General features: G+C 47.2%; 2 protein-coding genes across 2 annotated transcripts in view; both read left to right on the top strand.

Moving 5' to 3' along the window:
- Positions 1-6,776: 6,776 nt before the first annotated feature.
- On the top strand, positions 6,777-11,278 carry LOC128444798 (zinc finger protein 408). The gene is made up of 5 exons (XM_053427457.1): positions 6,777-7,048; positions 7,831-8,040; positions 8,214-8,337; positions 8,802-9,035; positions 9,568-11,278. The coding sequence occupies exons 1-5, from the start codon at positions 6,842-6,844 to the stop codon at positions 10,212-10,214; spliced, it is 1,422 nt and encodes a 473-aa protein (XP_053283432.1). The 5' UTR covers positions 6,777-6,841; the 3' UTR covers positions 10,215-11,278.
- Positions 11,279-16,034: 4,756 nt separating this feature from the next.
- LOC128437198 (alpha-2Db adrenergic receptor-like) overlaps positions 16,035-17,127 on the top strand; it is a 3,477-nt gene continuing 2,384 nt past the window's right edge. The window contains exon 1 of the mRNA XM_053419290.1: positions 16,035-16,322. Coding sequence (XP_053275265.1) covers positions 16,035-16,322 — 288 coding nt within the window. The remainder of the gene's footprint in view (positions 16,323-17,127) is intronic.

Below are 17,127 nucleotides of genomic sequence, written 5' to 3'. Positions count from 1 at the left end.
CTCAAGACATTGATAATGAAGACATAAGATTACTGTGACTTTTCGTCAGACGCCATATTAATGACGTCGCATTAAAGTTCATCAACTCGCCGTGAAACACGAAATCACTGTAACTTCAGTGTTCATGGTTCGATCTCATGCATACTACATGTTTGTATTAACACCCCCCCTGAAGATGTTCATATGGTTTTAAGGAATGGGCGTGGCAAAACAACTGACTAGCAACTACTAATAATGATGATAACAACAAGAACAATAATAACTAGGGCTACGTTGTAGCACTAACGGGCCCGAGCACAGGCAATTTCAAGTCTGTTGCGGTCGGGGAAGAGAGAGCGATCGATGACCAAGCGCACGTCTCTGCCTTGCGTGCGTTTTAAGCTCTGCAGCAAGAATAAACGCTTCACTTCCTGTAGCCAGCAGGTGGCGCTATGATTTTAAGTCATGGTGTCTTTTTAGATGTCATCAGGTCGCGACTCTTGTCTTACATGTGTAGTTTGGAGTCGATGGGACCAAATATGTCTAAGATATAGAAGCTTGTGTTTTCATGGCGTTCATCACACTTTGCCGCCACGCCACGGTCAGACGGTGTGTCAGAAAGTTTTTTCTTTGATAACTTTTTATCTCCATATTGTTGTGATGACACTCATCTAAATTTTTTGTTGATCTGAAGAAAGCTCTCCGAGAAGTACATAAAAATAGAACATGTACCAAAAACAAGACATTTCCTGCTGCCACCAGGGGACGCTGTCATTTTAAGTCAAGATTTTTGTGTTGTTGTCTTCAGGTCGCAACTCTTGTCTTACATGTGTAGTTTGGAGTCCATGGGACCAAATATGTCTGAGATATAGAAGCTCGTGTTTTGATGGCGTTTCGTCACACTTTGACGCCCCGCCACAGTCAGACGGTGTGGCGAAAAGTTTTTTCTTTGATAACTTTAGATCTTCATTTTGTTGTGATGACAGTCGTCTAAATTTTAAGTTGATCTGATGAAAGCTCTACGAGAAGTGCATTAAAGTAAAAAATTATGGAATATGACCAAAATAGTCACTAAATCAAAAATGGCGGGCTTCCTGTTGCGTTTTTCATAATGCTCCAAGAGGCTTTTTTGTACATCTGGTGATGATACACAACTGTCTTCAATTTCGTGAGGATCAGTGAATGCTAAATGAGGTGCATCTCCGTAAATGAGGGGCTCTCCGTTGGTGGCGCTGTTGAGCCATTTTGCCACGCCCATTTCCAAATACCCCAGAATACGTAAATTTTCACGACTTTCTAACTTACTGCAAACTTTTACAACTTTTTGAGCATGGTAAAGCCCTCAAAAAGCCAATTCATTAACGACACAGCAAAATAATAATAATAGGAATAATAATAATCATTTCAATTTCAATAGGTCCTCTCACCGATTTCGGTGCTCGGGCCCTAATAAACCTGCCGCACCTTGATGAATGGATCTGACTGTCGGCGGAACCAAAGATTGGCGGACTGTGTTGCCGGTCGGACCCTAGAGCAAGTGGACTCGCTGGTACATGTTCGCTGAAGTTGTTTGAACCGGATCCATGAACCCGGTGTGAAGCGAACCCGTCAGGTAATCAGATTACACACTGTGGCAGGTCCCAGGTCAGAGCTCAGATACTTTAGTTCTCTTTAATAATCATAAAACTGATAAAGTCTCTGCTCGCTCTCAGACCGATGCTAACCAATGCTAGCTAGCTAACTGATGCTGAGACACACTCCGGGTTCAAACCACATGCAGGACGAGGGTTCGAACCCCAGGCTGTAAACACCAGTGCGTGTTGGCTCTAACACTTCTACTGTTTGAATCCACATGTTACGAACATGTATGTTGTGTTGGAACACCTGTTGTTAAACCAGCCAATCCCGTGGCAGCTTCCCATCCCACAGACAAGTCCATTGATCATGTGACTTCTGAGGCCACGTGCAGCTCGAGGACTGATGGACCAATAGAAACCATCAAACTCTGAAACAATAGAACCAGTTCAACGTGACTCTGAACCAGCTGCAGCTCAGCAGGTTTCCTCTCACGTCATGTGACCTGAAACCTGTTCAGAGGAGCTGCTGCTGAACCAGTTGAACCAGTTGATCCACGTCTCCCATCACGTGTCCTCCTGTAACCAGTGTGCTGCTCCACAGGTTGATGGCCGCCCGTCCTCCTCCGGTCCCGTCCCCTCTCTCCTCGTGGCTCTCCAGCTTCCTGCCCTGTGGTGTCGCGGTGGGACCGTCCCGGCTCTGCGAGGGACGCCTGGGGCTGTGGTGGGTCGGCCGCTGCCTGGGGGCCGGGGCCCTGCTGGGCAGGGGGGGGGACACAGACTGGAGCTGGAAGCATCACAGCGACCCGGAGGGGGAACTCGCCCTGAACCCCCACAGCACTGAGGAACCAAAGGTCTAATACGTTTTTAAATCAACAACATTAATAACGTCAATCCTTATTAAAGTGGATTTCACATGGTTTACTTTTGTACACTTACATTACAAGAACCATTTTTCATTCAGATATTATCTTAAATTATATTTAATCATAATCAAACAATTAGCATCTACATATCAGTTTAGACTCGACCATGATTGGTAATTGATGTTCAGATCTTTATTGCATCATGAACAGAAAACAAAGTGCTGGAGATTCATAAAATACAGTAGAAGATATTTTTCAGACACCGCTCGGGTAAATATTAGTGATAAAATCACACAAAATATGGTTATGGATCAACTTTAATGTACCTTTTAATGTTCCATCGTTCATGGATTGGTGTAACTGTAGCAGTAAGAATAGATTAATTGAGATTGCTAAGAGAGAGTAGTTGAGATACATAGACAACATCCAAACAGTTGTTTCTCTTTTCTTTACATCAATCATGTTCACATTAAAGCTGGAGTTCAGTTCCTCGTGTCCGTCCTGTAAACTCCTCATCGTGGTCACGTTCTCATAAGATCATTTAGTTCTGGTGCCTTGATGTTCAGTTCTGCACGGTACCGACCCGGGTTAGCTTAGTGCAGCTTCAGAGCAGAGACGAACCAGCAGCAGTGATGTTTATACTCTGAGTCCCGGCTGCACCTGAGCTAACCCTCAAATCTCCAAAAACACACAGCAACCAGAAACTCTGAACTTAATGGACTGTCTCTAAAACAGAGGTCCAGCCAGTACACTCCTGACCAATCAGGAGTCAGTGTCAGCTGTCAATCAAGTCTCAGCCTGTTCTGACATCATCAAATAACTGATTGAAACCAAACAGATCAGAAACACTTTAACAAACATCAGTGAGAGAAGAACGACCTGAAAGGACAGAAACATCTTTCACAAACATTTACTTAAAGTCTACTCAGCTTGTTCCCTGTCCCATCTGCTAACATGGAGGAGAGTAATGATCTGTACTGCAGCCAGACACCAGGGGGCGATAGAGACGCTTTGGCTGAACCTTTGTGAGCCGTCATGTTGTCCATCTTTACATCCAGTGTGTGATGCCTAGTTTCATGTTCTAGAAACATGTCGGTAAGATTCACTCTTGGTGAAGTCGTGGACCTGAGTCCCGTCGGCTGAAGAACCTCGAGGCCACGTGAGGTTCTTCAGAACATTCACCAGCTTCTTCTCTCCGAAGCGTTTTGTCTCTTGTGTCGACAGAAGCGTGAACACAAGCTCTTCAGCCTGATAATGACTCAGAACTTTCATTTCCACTGAGCGTTCTGAAGAAGACGACAGGAGGAGACTCGGTCCAGCAGCTCCTCACATCATGTTCTGCTGATCATCTACAAAGACACTGTGATCCATACACATTCAAATCACACGCTAGCAATTCAAGTGTGTAAAGAATGAGCCTGAGTGAGACCTTGACAGAAATCCTCATCATCAGCATTCAAATCAAAATCCATATTGTGTTCAGGTAGAAAACAGGAAAGACTTTAAGCAGATGGATTATGATCATCAGGTTATTGATCAGTGTTCAAACTATGACTTGATGTAAATGTTGTGTTTCACAGGAGCTGAGACAGAAAGTAAACAAGGAGGCTCTTCTACAAAAATCTGTTTGGATCAAGTGAGTTCACGCACTCACCAAACGATGCTCTTCATCTTCATCTTCATCTTCAACTCAGCTGCTTCTTCCACTGGGAACTCTTCTTCACTCAGTGTGTGTTAGTGGGACCAGTCTAATAAAGTAATACACAAGTAAATCTGTAGTATAAGGAAGAGAAGAAATGAAATATTCAAATGTAATTAGAACAATACATATAAGCAGAATAATTCACAGTGTAGCAGGACTGACAGAAATGAGTATTGACCCGTTTCATGAGCTGCTGGTTCAGACTGGGTTGGTGAGCTGGTCGACTGGGAGCAGAGCTGGTTTCTGAAAGCTGCAGGAAGGAGCAGCTGCTGTTGGATCGTCACTGACTTCACCGTCCTCTGAATCCTGAATCCAGCCAATAACCATTTAACTGTGTTCTATCCAGTTTGATTTGTATAGAACCAAATCCTAATGTCCCTCATCTCAAAGCACTTTATATAGAAGGTCAAGACCTTAAGATGTTTAGAGAAACCAACAGTTCCCACTTTGATCCAACTCCTGTGTAGAAATCCCTAATGAACACATTCCAGCTTCTGTTCCCTCAACCACGTCTTCCTCCCGTCTCCCCCTCTTCTTCAAGCTTGTCACCTTATTGTTGAGTTGTGTGTGTTCTGTGTGTGTTTAGTGACAGTGCTGTCTCCAGTGAGCTGAGCTGGTCCTGGGACAAACTGCTGGAGGGTTTTTGTGTTCAGGCTGAGTCCGAGCCACAGGAGACCTTTCATTAACCAAACTAAGCTCATTAGTCTTATTCTAAAAACGGCAAATCATGTCACTTTGAACGATTTATACAAAATGTCAACGTCTGTTGTCTGAAAAACCAAGTTTATGTTTAAGCTGTAAAACACGAGTGTCACCTCCTGATTCTTCTTCTCTCTGTTCTCGGCAGCTTTGCGTGCCGGGCGCTCAGCAGAGCTCAGCAGAACGTGGCCGTGCAGTGTGTGTGTGGACAGATGTGTGTCGGCGAGTGTGTGGATGTGTGTCTGCGTGTGTGTGAGGACGTCCGGCCTGGAACCGAGCTGCTGTTTTATGACGACACTGAAGGAAACGGTCACACAACAGATGAGACCAACACACAGGAGAACTCGGGTACTGACACACAGCTGCTTGTACTGAAGAGTCGGTGTGAGTCCAGAGCTACTGTAGCTGCCATCGTGTGTCTCTGTAGCTGCTTCCAGACCAACTGAACCCCCCCCCCCTACACACACACACACACACACTTACAAACACACAAACACAACTCTCTGACCTCTAGAGTTTCAGTTAAAAGCTTCTTCAGCTGAAATCCAATCAAACTGCAGATTAACAATTAGAGGATAAATCATTTTTTATAAACTGAAAGTGAATCAATTGAATGAAAACACCAAGCAAGAAAAGAAAATCATTAAAGTGTGTAAATATTATTTAGAAGCACTAATACCATCCTTTATTATTTCTGCTTTAAGGAGCATTTACTTGCAGGGATTGATGGGAGACTAAGGACGACCTTTATACTGAGAACACCCAGCAGCTGTAAACTGGATATTTAATAAAGCTGTGGACGACTTCTACAGATTGAGAATATAAATCACAAGCATCCACAAAACAATACTGAATGCTAAATGAAAGATAAGAAGATAAGAAGCAAGTCTCTCCCTGCAGGGAAGTTACGCTGATGCTGCAAATAATAATTAGATTCAGATCGATAAGAGAAAACTGTGATAAAGTGAAGAATCATAATAAGTAGTGGATAAAAGAAGCTACAAACAGGTAATTGTAGAATTCATTCAACCAGAATAACTGAAGTGGACAATCTGAAAACAGATGTTAATCTAAGAAAGTAAATTGATACAGATCATGTGTATTTAAGAGATTTTGAGATTCACTATAGTTCAGAGAGAATTTAAGATTCATTATTAAATGTGGTTTTAGTGTTGAGAGGATAATTTGCATTCATCCCTCACATTCACACAGTGACAGTTCAACATGTTCTTGCTGAGTTGTGTTGAGGGTAAATATGATGTTCCATCCAGAAGTGGAAAGAGACAGTAGAGATGTTCAGTGTGCAGAGATCAGCTGGTTCCTGTCGTCATGCTGAGATCAGCCAATCAGCTGGAGGTTCATATCTGTCATGTGAAGCTGAACATCTAACTGACTGGTGCTTCAACTGCAGGGACCTTCTGTTTTCATGGCATTAATTCTACTAGCTATATATATATATATATATATATATCCAAACAGAACATATTTGTAAATAACATTTTCATTAAATGATGATTTATTCGATTGGCTGCAGTTAATCTCAACATGTGTTTCTGCTTATGTGTGTTTATTGGACAGATCATGAAAAAGACCCAGAGAGCACAACTAAGAAGATCTCCATCAATCAAGGAAAGGAAGAGATGGACAAACACAAGGAGAGAAAACAGGAGGAGGAGGAGGAGGAGGAGGAGGGACGGAACAGACACCCCTGCAGACGCATGAAGAAGAGTCACCCAGTCAGACCCAGGAGGAGGAAGGGGGGGGTGGAGGGAACCCCGTCTGATGGAGGACAGCAGGGAGGTGATGGTGAAGTGAGGACAGCTCAACAGGGTCACTCTGACTCCAGAGGCCTCTCTGCACCTCCTCATGTCCGCTGCAGCTCCCGTCTGGCAGCGAAACCACGACGGGTCCACTGCCAGGCCGGCCTGGTGAGGCCCCCCCCCACCCGCCCAGACCCGCCTGGACACACAGAGGGGAAGAGGCGGAGCTCCACACAGGGCGCCAGGTGCATCCCAGAAAAGATGGTTTCCATAAAGACGTTACAGCCTGAGGCTGAGGCCGCCGCGGAGATCAGAGAGAGACGCTACAGATGTTCCAGCTGTGGTAAAATGTTCTACCAGCTCAGCCACTTAAAGAAACACCAGTTCAGTCACACAGAGGAGAAACCATTCAGCTGCCAGGAGTGTGGGAGAAACTACACGTCTGCAGAGAGCTTCAGAGCCCATCAGGTAGAGGAGGAGACACTGACTGGTTTAGAGGAGGAGACACTGACTGGTTTAGAGGAGGAGACACTGACTGGTTTCTGTCAGGTAGAGGAGGAGACACTGACTGGTTTAGAGGAGGAGACACTGACTGGTTTAGAGGAGGAGACACTGACTGGTTTAGAGGAGGAGACACTGACCTGTTTAGAGGAGGAGACACTAACCTGTTTCTGTCAGGTAGAGGAGGAGACACTGACTGGTTTCTGTCAGGTAGAGGAGGAGACACTGACTGGTTTAGAGGAGGAGAACTGACCTGTTTCTGTCAGGTAGAGGAGGAGACACTGACTTGTTTCTGTCAGGTAGAGGAGGAGACACTGACTGGTTTAGAGGAGGAGACACTGACTGGTTTAGAGGAGGAGACATTGATTTACATGTGGATCCTCCTGCTCCTCCATTGATGATCAGTCACTCAGACTCTGAGCGTCATGGAGGAGGATCTAGAATCAGAGTCTAGAAGGTGTAAATCTGGAATCAGAATCTAGAAGGTGTAAATCTAGAATCAGAATCTAGAATTAGAATCTAGAATCAGAATCTAGAAGGTGTAAATCTGGAATCAGAATCTAGAAGGTGTAAATCTAGAAGCAGAATCTAGAATCAGAATCTAGGTGTAAATCTGTATCTGTTCATCCATTGAGGAGCACAGCCCTTGTTCTAATCCCAGCCAGTCTTTGTCCCTCAGCGATAACAGGAGGTGGAGGACAGATGGACAGAGGGACAGATGTTTGATGATGGTGTTTGTCTATTTGCAGATGAGTCACCGTGGGGAGCGTCCCTTCTCCTGTCCTCACTGTGAGAAGACGTATGGCCTGAGGAGGGACCTGAAGGAGCACATGGTCCTGCACACCGGGGAGAAGCCCTACTCCTGTGAGCACTGTGGCAAAGCGTTCGGCCGCCGCCCCTCGCTCCGCGTCCACCGCCTGCTTCACTGCAGCAGGAAGATCTACACGCAGCCTCCCAAGGTAGAGCTTCACTCTGCTGCTCTGCAGGCTGCTCTACCTGGAGCTCTGGGAGAGCCATCTTAATTCTTTCATGTAGCTTCTGTCACTCTGTGATTGGTTCACTGTTTGTCCTCAGACAGCAGTTGAAGGATCTAGAAACGTGTTAGAAGGTTGTGTTTGGATTTCTCTCCAAGGTGCCGTGCACGCTCTGCCCCAAGCTGCTGGCCAGCTTCAGCTCTCTGAGGAGCCACATGAAGCTCCACTCAGGAGAGAGGCCTCACGTGTGTCAGACCTGTGGGAGGAGCTTCAGTCAGAAAGGTCAGTGTGTGAGGCCGGGGTCGGGGGGGAACACACTGCAGCCACTTTAACTAATGATGACCTCATCATAATGTTACACATGGAAGATCCACACACAACAACCTGTCCTTTACGTATTTCATTATTAAAGGTGTGTGATGTTAAATAAATCTGTTTTATTAAAGTGAAATATTGAATACAGATATATTTTTTTAAATGCTGCTTCCACCTCTGATCAAAATGTCAACATATGATTATTGTCAAACAGTTTATTCCTTGTCGCATTGGTGATTATTATTTTCAACAAGGTACAATTAAACATTTGTTACTTCATAACACTTGAATGATATTTTCTTCTGTGATCAATTCCCACAGTTTGTTTTCATTTGTCAAAGGGACAGCCTCAGTCCAGTGAGAGAAACTAATCTTCACACATTATGCAGATTCACTCGATCCTCATATTCAGCTTCTGTTGCTCGTCTCAGGAAACCTGGAGTGCCACTTGAGGATCCACAGTGGAGAGAAGCCTTACCCCTGCTCCCAGTGTAACCAGAGCTTCTCCCAGAAACCAGAGCTGCGCCGGCACATGATGGGCCACACGGGTGGAGGCTTCCTCTGCAGCTACTGTGGGAAGTCCCTGAGGGACCCTCACAGCCTGAAGTCCCACGAGCGCCTGCACACTGGAGAAAGACCTCATCGCTGCCCCGTCTGTGGAAAAGGTTCAAACAGCGTCTCAGCATTAAAAGTCTGAAATATCAAAAGTCCTCAGATCTCTGTTAAATGTCTCTTTGAGAAATTTCACCCACATTTCATCTCAGATTAAAGAGTCCAGTTCCCTCTGCACCACAGGAGCTGTAGGAGCATTAAGCTTAAGGTGTGGGGGGGGGCTATGAAGACCATCATCATTTACCCCTAAACCAGTACATTGAGCGGGTTCCATACAACAACAAGCGGAGACTCCAGAATCGTTGGCTGACCGGCGCTGAGAGATGCTCGTCCCGTGTGAACCCGGCGTCACGTAGTGATGTTAAAGAAGAATATTTGTTATAATGAATTGAAATGAAACGTTTTAGAAATCGAAAAGGTAAATTTAAATACGTGTTTTGTGTCCTCGATGAGGTCGACTGATCGCTGCAGCCTCAGCTGAGTCACCTCTTCATCAATCAGCTGAAACCTGTGGAGTTAGTTCAAGTTGATCTTTATTTATTTCAAGAGCAGGAAATAAGAATCAATGCATTCTTCTTCTCTCAGGTTACACGTTGGCCACCAAGCTGAGGAGACACATGAAGTCCTCTCACGTGACGGAGAAGCCGTTCAGCTGCCACTGTGGTGCGTCCTACACCGTGAGACAGAGTCTGCTGAGGCACCAGGCTCAGCACCGGAAGGAGGGAGGAGCTCCGGAGGAGGTGGAAGAGGAGGCAGGACACAGGGAGGAGACGGACAGCAGCTGGAACGATGCCACTTTAAACTCAACTCACCAGAAGCCAATCAGAGGCCGACCCAAGAAGAACCCCCTCCCACCAGAGGCAGGGGAGACGGAGGCTGCGGAGGTGAAGCAGAGAAAGGGAAGAGGGGAGGAGAAGGAGGTGAGGCAGGGAGGAAGGAGTGTTGAAGAGGACCACACTTCAAGAGGAGGAGATGAGGAGGGTAACATCCAGCACGCCCTCGTCTACGCAGACCACCTGTCAACGCCAAGCTCCGCCCCTCTGCTCCTCGCCTCGGAGAACTCCCTGCCTGCAGGGGCGGGGCCGGAGCTGGTGGAGGTGGTGATGTCAGAGGGCACAGAGCAGTGCATTGTGGTCCACGGGCAGCAGGCGGGAGGAGAGCTGCTGATCTTACAGGAGGAGGAGAGCGGACTCTGCTCGGTGGCTCAGACTGTGGAGATAAACAGCGTGTAGAACTTTCCTTGTTTGTCTTTCTCCTCCTTAAAGACCTGAGACTCCAGTGTCCACCTCCTCCTGCTGCTCAGGCTGGAGCTGGTGTCCAGGCTTCATCTTCTTCTCCCCCTGATAGTAACTGAGTGACCTGGTGGCTCCATGTTGCTCTTTACTGCCGGGTCCTGACTGGGCTGACTGGGCTGACTGGGCCTGGCGGGTCAGGCTCCCCTCCAGGTCTGGATCCAGGAGGGGAGCAGTGGGTTCTCTTTCTGGATGTGGCTCTTTGCCTGGCCTCCCGTTCTGCTGTGGCCTTCAGCTTTCAGTAGATGATGATAGGAAACAGGAGAAGGTCCTTCAGAGAACCAGGGACCTGACCTGTTGGATTAAATGTTGCTCCCAGAACACAGATGATGTGAAACTCATCCCCCCCCCCCCCCCCCCAACCGATCTCCTAAGAACCCGCGAGGAGATGCTCACGTAAAAGGCAAATATGTCACATGACTGCAAAGATGAATAATTATCATTAAAAGAGAATAATAAGATTACAGTGTGTCACAGAGTCGACTAATTATAAATGACATGTCACGTGACTGTGCAAGAACAAAGAGCAGAACGTTAATTAGAACCAAATGATCCGGTTCCCTGCTGGAGACGGGTCTGGAGATTCTACTGCAGCATTGTGTCCTGCCTCCAGGAACATCCCATAATCAAAGACTGTAAAGTAAGAGCAACCTGAGGGAAGAACAACGAGACGAGTTCAACATCCGTTTCTCTGCTGCTCTGGGATCAGGCTCTTTAGACGAAGGCTGAGAAGCTTCATCGCCTGCTGAAGACGAACAGGAGGACAGAAACCCAGCATCTGGAGAAGAGCGTCCAGGATCAGCCGGGTCTAGAAGCTTCAGATGCTGTGAACCTCACAGATCCAGACTAGAAGAGGAGCTCCTCCATACTGTCAGTGTTTCTGTGTCTCACCTCCTGCTGGAGAAGAATCCAGGAGGTTCAGCTCTGATAGGATGATGATCAAATGCTTCAGTCTTTATGAAACTGTTTACTGTAAACTTCTCACAAATACATTTTCAACGTGACCATCAGACGTCTGGGCTTCAAACCTTTTTATGAGCAAATGTCACGTCAGTGCAGATCTGTGCTGTTTGTCCCAGTAACGTGCGTCCAGCTGTCTGTCCTCATGTGTCTGTCCTCGTGCGTCTGTCCTCGTGCGTCCGTCCTCTTGCGTCCGTCCTCGTGCGTCCGTCCTCGTGCGTCCGTCCTCGTGCGTCCGTCCTCTTGCGTCCGTCCTCGTGCGTCCGTCCTCGTGCGTCCGTCCTCGTGCGTCCGTCCTCGTGCGTCCGTCCTCGTGCGTCCGTCCTCTTGTGTCCGTCCTCGTGCGTCCGTCCTCGTGCGTCCGTCCTCGTGCGTCCGTCCTCGTGCGTCCGTCCTCGTGCGTCCGTCCTCTTGTGTCCGTCCTCGTGCGTCTGTCCTCGTGCGTCCGTCCTCGTGCGTCCGTCCTCGTGCGTCCGTCCTCGTGCGTCCGTCCTCGTGCGTCCGTCCTCGTGCGTCCGTCCTCGTGCGTCCGTCCTCGTGCGTCCGTCCTCGTGCGTCTGTCCTCTTGCGTCTGTCCTCGTGCGTCTGTCCTCGTGCGTCTGTCCTCGTGCGTCTGTCCTCGTGCGTCTGTCCTCGTGCGTCTGTCCTCGTGCGTCTGTCCTCGTGCGTCTGTCCTCGTGCGTCTGTCCTCGTGCGTCTGTCCTCGTGCGTCTGTCCTCGTGTGTCTGTCCTCGTGTGTCTGTCCTGTTCCATCATGATGCTCAGTGCCAGGTCCACAGAAAGGCTCTTCCTCTGTGGGGGAGGGGGGGGGGCAGTTAAACCAGGTCTCCAGTGGCTGCTCCCATCTTGGTTCCAGTTAGAAGTTGGTCAAATGTCCTGATCTTTTCAACTGGTCCCAGTTTCCTCTGGATTCCTCTTGGTGTCCTCTGCAGCTGCTCTGGTGTTGAGGCTTCAGGACCTCGGGAGACTCTGTGTTCTCTGAGGGTTTAAACCAGTTTTCAACTGGTTTTGTCCCAGGGACCACCATTCTGACTAGAAAGTAATCCACATCCCACTGATGTGAATAGAAGGAAGCTTTAACATTTAGTTTTCCATTTTGGTTTAATATTAAAACCTCAAACAAATCTAGAAAAATCTGTGTAAAAAAACCACAAACGGATGATTTTCAGTGCTTGTTTGTAGTTGTGCAGCATCTCAGATCCATATGTACGTCAATATCAAACGTTCATGACTTAAATGTACAGACATGTAGCTGACATGTTGAGAGAATGTTAATGTAAAGGTGATCAATACCAATCAACATCAACTGGGGCTACAACTGAAGAGTAAGATGACAAAGTAATGGAGAATATGTCACAAATGATAATCGTACAATATCACACAAACAATTGAGGCCTACTGAAGTTGAACCTGTGTGAGTAGTACTTCTGTGTGTGTGTGTGGAGAGAGAGACCTATCAGTGTGATATCATGGTGAAGTTATCCAGACCTGAACGAGGCCTGTGTGTCCTCCATGTTCCTCCTGACAGAGTCTGGACATCTCAATCATCTGATCCTCCTCCTCAGCCGTCAGACTTCACCCTGCTGCTGCTTCGTGTCTGAATGGAGCAGGATCCACGAGGCCACTCATCACAATCAGTGAAGTACTTTTGGAGCTGATGCACAAGATTCTTCAAATGCTCACATAGAGTCGATGATGTCAGAGTATTCTTCACCTGAGGAAACATCAAGTTACCACTCTCCACTCGTTCTTTGACGAATGCCTCCAGCTTGTCGTCGAGCTGCATGACGTTTGAATCTCTGCCTGAAGCTGTTCAACTTGTTAAGCTCCGCAAAAACATGTGTGATATATATCTGGAAATGTGTTGAAATATTAAAGAGAATTTCGTGGACCCCTTGCAATGCCGTCCCGGACCACCAGGGGGCCGCGGACCCCTGGTTGAAAACCCCTGAAGAACGACTTGGTCTCGTGGTAGTTTGGTTCACTGGTGTCGTTACGTCTCTACATCGTCCAGCGTGTTGTCTCAGGGTCTGTGGACCTGAGTCATCAGCTGCTCTCAGGTCAGCTCCCAGGAAACCAGGCTGCCAACCTGCTGCAGCCGCTCAGAGGAACTCTGGATCTGACAGAGCAGCTCGTCACCAGGGCCGGTCCTGGAGATGTTTGAGCCCCCCTTGAGCCTCTCCCCCCCCCCCCGCCCCCCCACAACATACACAAGCAAATTGTCATAGATCCAACAACTTTTGGACTGTGTACAGATGCACACACAGGCAGACGAAATTGTAGGCTATAAAAAATAGTTTTAAAAAAAAAATATATATATATATATATATATATAAAGAGTGCATTCTGCTGTACTGATAGCTAGCTAGCTAATCCTGTCGACAAAAATAAACCGATCCACAATCGTGGTGATCCTTCCCTCTATATTGTTCTTTCTTCTCCTCCTCTACTTTACGGCGCTTTCTGAATTCTGAATTGATAATTTATCTTTTTTTGACTCGTGAACAAACCCATCGATCAACATGGGCACGGAAAGGAGACGGACAGATGTCTGTCTCCGGTGCGTCCCGGGGTTAGAGGACGATGGTGCTACGTCACCACATTGGTTGACTCCTCACGTCCTGATGAATCAGCCTCAGGAGCCGGCCCTGCTCGTCTCTCCTGTTCGGTCAGAGTCTGACACCAGGAGGACTCACTCCGATCCAGAGGGGACAGTTGTCTTGTTGAGTCTCGTGCCTCTGAGACAGCGACACCTAGTGGCCAGAGGCAGTCTGTTTTTAGCTTGTTTTCTTCATCCCGTCCTTGTGAACACGATATCTTAAGAACACTTTGAGGGAGGTTCGTTGGACTCGAGGACAAACTGATTAGATTCTGGAGGTGAAAGGTCACAGTCCAGACCTCCTGTTCTTCTGAATATGCTCAGGAACATGTCACTCACGTAATCAACAACATAGACTGTGTGAGGTTCTCCTCCGCTAACACTCCCAGTTCATCAGTACCAGTAAGTGAAGCAGTCGGTGGTACTGGGAGCACTCTACGGGTCAGGCTGGTTCTGATCGGCTCCAGCAGCTGACAGAGGTTCATCCTCTGAGGAGAATCCAGATCTTTCAGAATCTCATCAGAGTGTTTGTTCACGTGTTGATGTTCCTGCGCAGTTTGGTTTTAATTTGGCTTCTGATTGGTTGAAGGAGGCGGAGTCGTGTTGACCATCTTTATTCACAGTGGTTTGGAGCCGTCAGTGGGCGGAGCTTCTCACTGTCCTGCAGAATGTGATTTATCAACGTGTTCGGTTCACCCCTTGTCTCTAATGTCTTTATTATTAATAAGACTGTCCTTCTCTCTGCTCCTGTCACTCAAATGTCTCCAGAATGTCTCCGTCCTGACGATGGACAGCTTCTTCTCTGGAGACGTCCTCTTGTTCTTGAGCATCATCACAGTCAAGTTGATCTGAACCCAGATGTTACGAGTCAGAACCGGTTTCTTCTTTTCCTCCTTTTCATTCCTTTACTCTCCTCTTCTTTTTCTTACCTCTTTCTTCTCCTCCGCTGACTAATTTCCTCTCTTCTTTTTCTCCTCCTCTCTCTCTCCTCTCTCGTTCTCTCCCTCCCACTCTCTTTGTGCCTTCCTTTCTTATAGCACCTTGTTTACATCCTTCCTTTCACATCTTTTTATTCTCATCTGTTCGTCTCCCATCTTCTTTTCCTTTTCCTCCAGTCTCCTCTCCTCCCTTTCTCCTCATCTCCACTCCTGCCTCTTTCTTTCCGTCTCTTTCTCTTCAGCCTCATTTATCCCTTTCTCCTTCTTGTCCTCTCACCTCATGTCTTCCCTCTTTCCCTTTTCACTTCTGTCTCCTTCCTTTCCTGTCTTTCATGTTGTTTCATCTTCTCTCCACTCGTTTTCTTCTCCACATCCCTTCTCCCTTTCTATCCAGCTCCTCTTTCTTTTCCTCACCTTGTCTTCCTCTCTCTTCCTCTTTCCTTCTTGTCCTTTTTTTGTTCTCCCTTCTCGTCTCCTCTTCTTTTCCTTTCATTCGCTCTCCTGTTTATTTTATTTTTTATTTTCCTCACCTCATCCTTTTATCTCTCCTCTTCCTCCCACACTCTCTCTCTCCTTTCTAATACCTTCCTCTCACCTCTCACTTCATCTTCTCCCTCCTCTCACTTTACTCAGTTCCTATCCCACTTCTCTCTCTCTCCTCCTCCTCCTCCTCCTCCTCCTCCTCCTCTCCTCCAGCAGCAGTGTTGCACAGCACAGCAACGAATCAAAGTGAGGACGTCTGCTTTTCTTTCTCCTGCCTCGTTGTTTTTATTTTATTTTTCTCAGCGCTTCCTCCTCTTCTGCTCCTCTTCTCCTTTTAGATTCTCTTCTCATTCAGTCATTTCTTTCTCATTCCTCCTGCTGCTGATCTTTTCAGTGCAGCAGTTCCATCCAACAGCTTCTCTGCTGAACTGGAGCATGAACACGTTTCTTTTCTTTGTCGTCTCGTTGGAATAAGTCGACTAATCCTGCAGCTTAATCCAGAAGCACACGTCTGAAAGGACATTTACCAGGTTCGACTTTCAGAGATCATGTCAACCAGAGGCAGAGCAGAGATGAACACTGTTCCTGAGTCAGATATCAGGAAACATGGAGCACAGCTGGAAACGGAGGATTTCACACGTTAATGATCGATCTGTTTTTTTCAGCAAATTCTTTTACTGGCATCAAAGACTCTGTGGTGATTGGACAGGAGGTTCTCATGTCTTCAGTCATTTAACCAGGATGGACTTCTCACATGTCTTCACTCCTGTTCTGGACACGATGCCGGTTTCTTCAGCACCAAACTCGTCTCTGGACACCGTCAGTCCCACCTCCTCGTCCTCGCCGAGGTCTCCTCCTCTACCTCCTCACTCGCAGCTGGTGTCGGTCTTCATCGTGCTGGTGGTCACAGTCATCATCCTGGGCACGGTGGTGGGTAACGTGCTGGTCGTGATGGCCGTGTTCACCAGTCGAGCCCTGAGGGCGCCTCAGCATCTCTTCCTGGTGTCTCTGGCGACGGCGGACATTCTGGTGGCGACGCTGGTGATTCCCTTCTCTCTGGCCAATGAGGTGAGGAACTCACTGATCTGCAGCTGCTGTATGGACCTTGGGGAGATCACATGTCAGATCCCAGTCTGATGTGAGCTCAGTTTATCCAGCTGCTGGTTAAATAAACCAGTTTGAACATGTTGACCCATTATAGCTCGAAAGTTCCCATAAACAGTTAATGGCTGCACCACGGGGGGGGGGGGGGGGGGGGGGTGAGAGAGTGTGAAGGGTTCATCCTCCAGGGACCATGAATCTTGGAACATTTCATAATAATCCATTTCATAAAACAGGTTGATGTCACTAAACTCTGCAGAGTCGTCCTCCAGCTGCACAGAGACGACATCACAATGTTGAACACTGAAAATAATGAGATGCTCGATAATAACTAACGTAGAAACATAAACTCATGATCCTTAACAGTGAAGATGGAGGACACGTCCCCACAAACATGAAGTCTAGATTTATGACCTGTTCTATAGCCAGCCACAAGGGGGCGGTCCACTCGGTTCTAACCAGGTGTAAACGGGTTGATTCTGATGCATCGATCTGGATTTGTTGCATATCGATAAATAAAATAAAATCGAATCCCCCACTAAGCTTCATCTAACGCTGCGTGTTAGTGCCCCCTAGTGGCAGGAGGAGCTATAACTAGTGATGAAATTACACAACATAATGCAAATGAAGTAAAGCAGCTTGTTGTATGATAAATGAGGTCAATATCTGGATGATGAATTATCATTATCTGCTTCAGTGTGAACGAGCAGAAGCAGAAATTCTTTCTGTGTTGGAGATGCTGAGTCAGTTGAACCAGATGTTCTCCTGCCTC

The sequence above is a fragment of the Pleuronectes platessa genome, chromosome 1, assembly GCF_947347685.1.
Source record: "Pleuronectes platessa chromosome 1, fPlePla1.1, whole genome shotgun sequence".
Lineage (NCBI taxonomy): Eukaryota > Metazoa > Chordata > Actinopteri > Pleuronectiformes > Pleuronectidae > Pleuronectes > Pleuronectes platessa.
Note: the sequence above shows the minus strand (reverse complement) of the source record. Positions and strands in the feature narration are given on the sequence as shown.

Coding starts and splice junctions, on each gene's coding strand:
- LOC128444798 (XM_053427457.1), top strand. CDS start 6,842: ATGGTTTCCATAAAGACGTTACAGCCTGAGGCTGAGGCCGCCGCGGAG. Junction 8,041..8,213: donor TCTACACGCAGCCTCCCAAG/GTAGAGCTTCAC, acceptor TTTCTCTCCAAG/GTGCCGTGCACGCTCTGCCC. Junction 9,036..9,567: donor CTGCCCCGTCTGTGGAAAAG/GTTCAAACAGCG, acceptor TTCTTCTCTCAG/GTTACACGTTGGCCACCAAG.